Source organism: Lottia gigantea, assembly GCF_000327385.1.
Source record: "Lottia gigantea unplaced genomic scaffold LOTGIsca_713, whole genome shotgun sequence".
Taxonomy (NCBI): domain Eukaryota; kingdom Metazoa; phylum Mollusca; class Gastropoda; family Lottiidae; genus Lottia; species Lottia gigantea.
In genome coordinates, this window is record NW_008710407.1 from 3,639 (window position 1) to 5,749 (window position 2,111).

Below are 2,111 nucleotides of genomic sequence, written 5' to 3' on the forward strand. Positions count from 1 at the left end.
ACAGGAAGAGAACCAATGATTTTTGTATATCTCCAAAATAAGTTTTAGGAGCGTGAGCGACAATCATTTTTATCCTATAACTTTAAAACCTTTTCCTTTCCTTTCTTCTAATCTCCTGTTTCGCAGATCTCTTATTAGTTGTAATTCTTTCAACTCGTTAGATTGTTTCACTGTGTCGCTTATACTCTTTCCCGATTGAGCCGTGGGCTTTCGCTTCGGATGAAATAGGTGATTTGTTGTTTGAAACAAAGCTAGCTACTTTTGGAATTATTGTTTTACCTAGAGAAAATATTGATGAAAAGATACCGTCGCCCGAATAATGAGTTAATTTGGTCTGTTTTCTAGAAGTTTTTTAGACTAAAAAATAACATTATTTATAACGAGGCTATTAAAAAAACCGGATGTGAAGCGAAACAAGGAAGTTATTTTATATAAGGGTATTTTTAATATGCTTTTTTGATGGAATGTAGGAATTGATTGAAGGTGTTTTTGGTGTAGGAATTTATGAAATGTAGGGTGTATAGGTGTAAGAATTTATTAAATATAGGGTGTTTAGGTTTTTTTAGTGTAAGAATTTATGAAATGTAGGGTGTTTAGATTTTTTGGGGGGGCTTTCCAATATGGTTGCACTTTTCCCCATGGAATGAAATGGAATTGGGGGAAAGTGCGACCATATTGAAAGGCCTTATACTACTGTCCGAATGCCTACCACAACCAGTCTCCAGACAATCACTGCGTTCAAATCTGTGTTTGCTCGTCATGGCATTCCGACCGAACTATTTACGGACAACGGACCTCAGTTCTCAAGTTACGTTTTCAAAACGTTCGCGTCCGATTGGGATTTCGTTCACAACACATCAAGTCCAAAATTTCCACAATCGAATGGTCAGGCGGAGCGGTGTGTTCAGACAGTGAAGAATCTACTTCGAAAAGCAGACGAATCAGGTTGAGATATGTACACTAGCCTAATGAACTATCGGGCATCGCCAATCGATGGTGTAGGACTTTCGCCATCTCAGATACTCATGAACAGACAGTTGCGTACAAAGTTACTTATTACATCCGATCTATTGAATTCCAAAGTTACGGAGTCCCGTAAACCAGATCTTATTGCACGTCAGCAGAAACAAAAATTTTATTATGATCGCCAGTCAGTACCGTTACCAAGTGTTAAACCAGGCGAAATCATTCGCGTACAGAAAAAACAATGGGAACCGGCCATTGTTGATCAAAAGCTACCTGAAAGATCATATATAGTGCGCATCGGAAATAACAAGTTATATAGAGGGAATCGTAGACAACTACTAAAGACTGGCGAGACTTCGTTGCCGAGTACCGCTCGTGATGATGCCGACATTATATTAGATAATCCACCGCAACCGCCTTACAACGACATCATCCCGACTTCACCGAAAGCACAAGAGGGAACACTTAACTCTCTACTCCGAGAAAACCGACCACAACGAACATCGAAACGACCAAAACATCTTGAGGACTATGTTTGTACATAAACTGTTTTTACATGTTATTTTCTAATCAAATAGATTGTAATGCATATATTTTGTTTGTTCTAGTCATGATCTTTTCAGGGACGGGGAAGTATTTTATAAGGGAGATGTAATGCTATTCAGTTTGTTTACATTTTTACAAAGGCGATGCAACGTTATTTTAGTTCTTATTTATTGTCTAAACATAAGCGATTTGTAAGGACATGTAGCGACCTTCAGTTAATAAACCATTGTTGTCGTTTATTTCACAATTCATATTGATGAGATCTTGGATAAGTTCGAATTTGACGATCTTTCGACGAACGGTTTTTGAGATATTGCCCTTGGCTTAGGAAACACGCATCAAAATTTGTTTGTGAACACAATAGAGACTACAGTTTTCAACTGATTTTAATGAAATTTAGTGTGATCATACATATTAATGCGATCTTGGTCAAGTTCGAATTTGACGATCTTTCAATAACGGTTTTTGAGTTATTGCCCTTGATTTGGGAAAAACGCGTCAAAATTTGTTTGTGAACACATTAGAGACTACAGTTTTCAACTGATTTTAATGAAACATAGTGTGATCATGTATATTGATTGGATTATTGATATTGATTT

General features: G+C 36.9%; 1 protein-coding gene across 1 annotated transcript; it reads left to right on the forward strand.

Annotated features, from left to right (window-relative positions):
* Positions 1 to 968: 968 nt before the first annotated feature.
* On the forward strand, positions 969 to 1,511 carry LOTGIDRAFT_176073 (hypothetical protein; the record flags this gene model as incomplete). The annotated part of the gene is made up of 1 exon (XM_009065919.1): positions 969 to 1,511. The coding sequence occupies one exon, from the start codon at positions 969 to 971 to the stop codon at positions 1,509 to 1,511; it is 543 nt and encodes a 180-aa protein (XP_009064167.1).
* Positions 1,512 to 2,111: the final 600 nt, after the last annotated feature.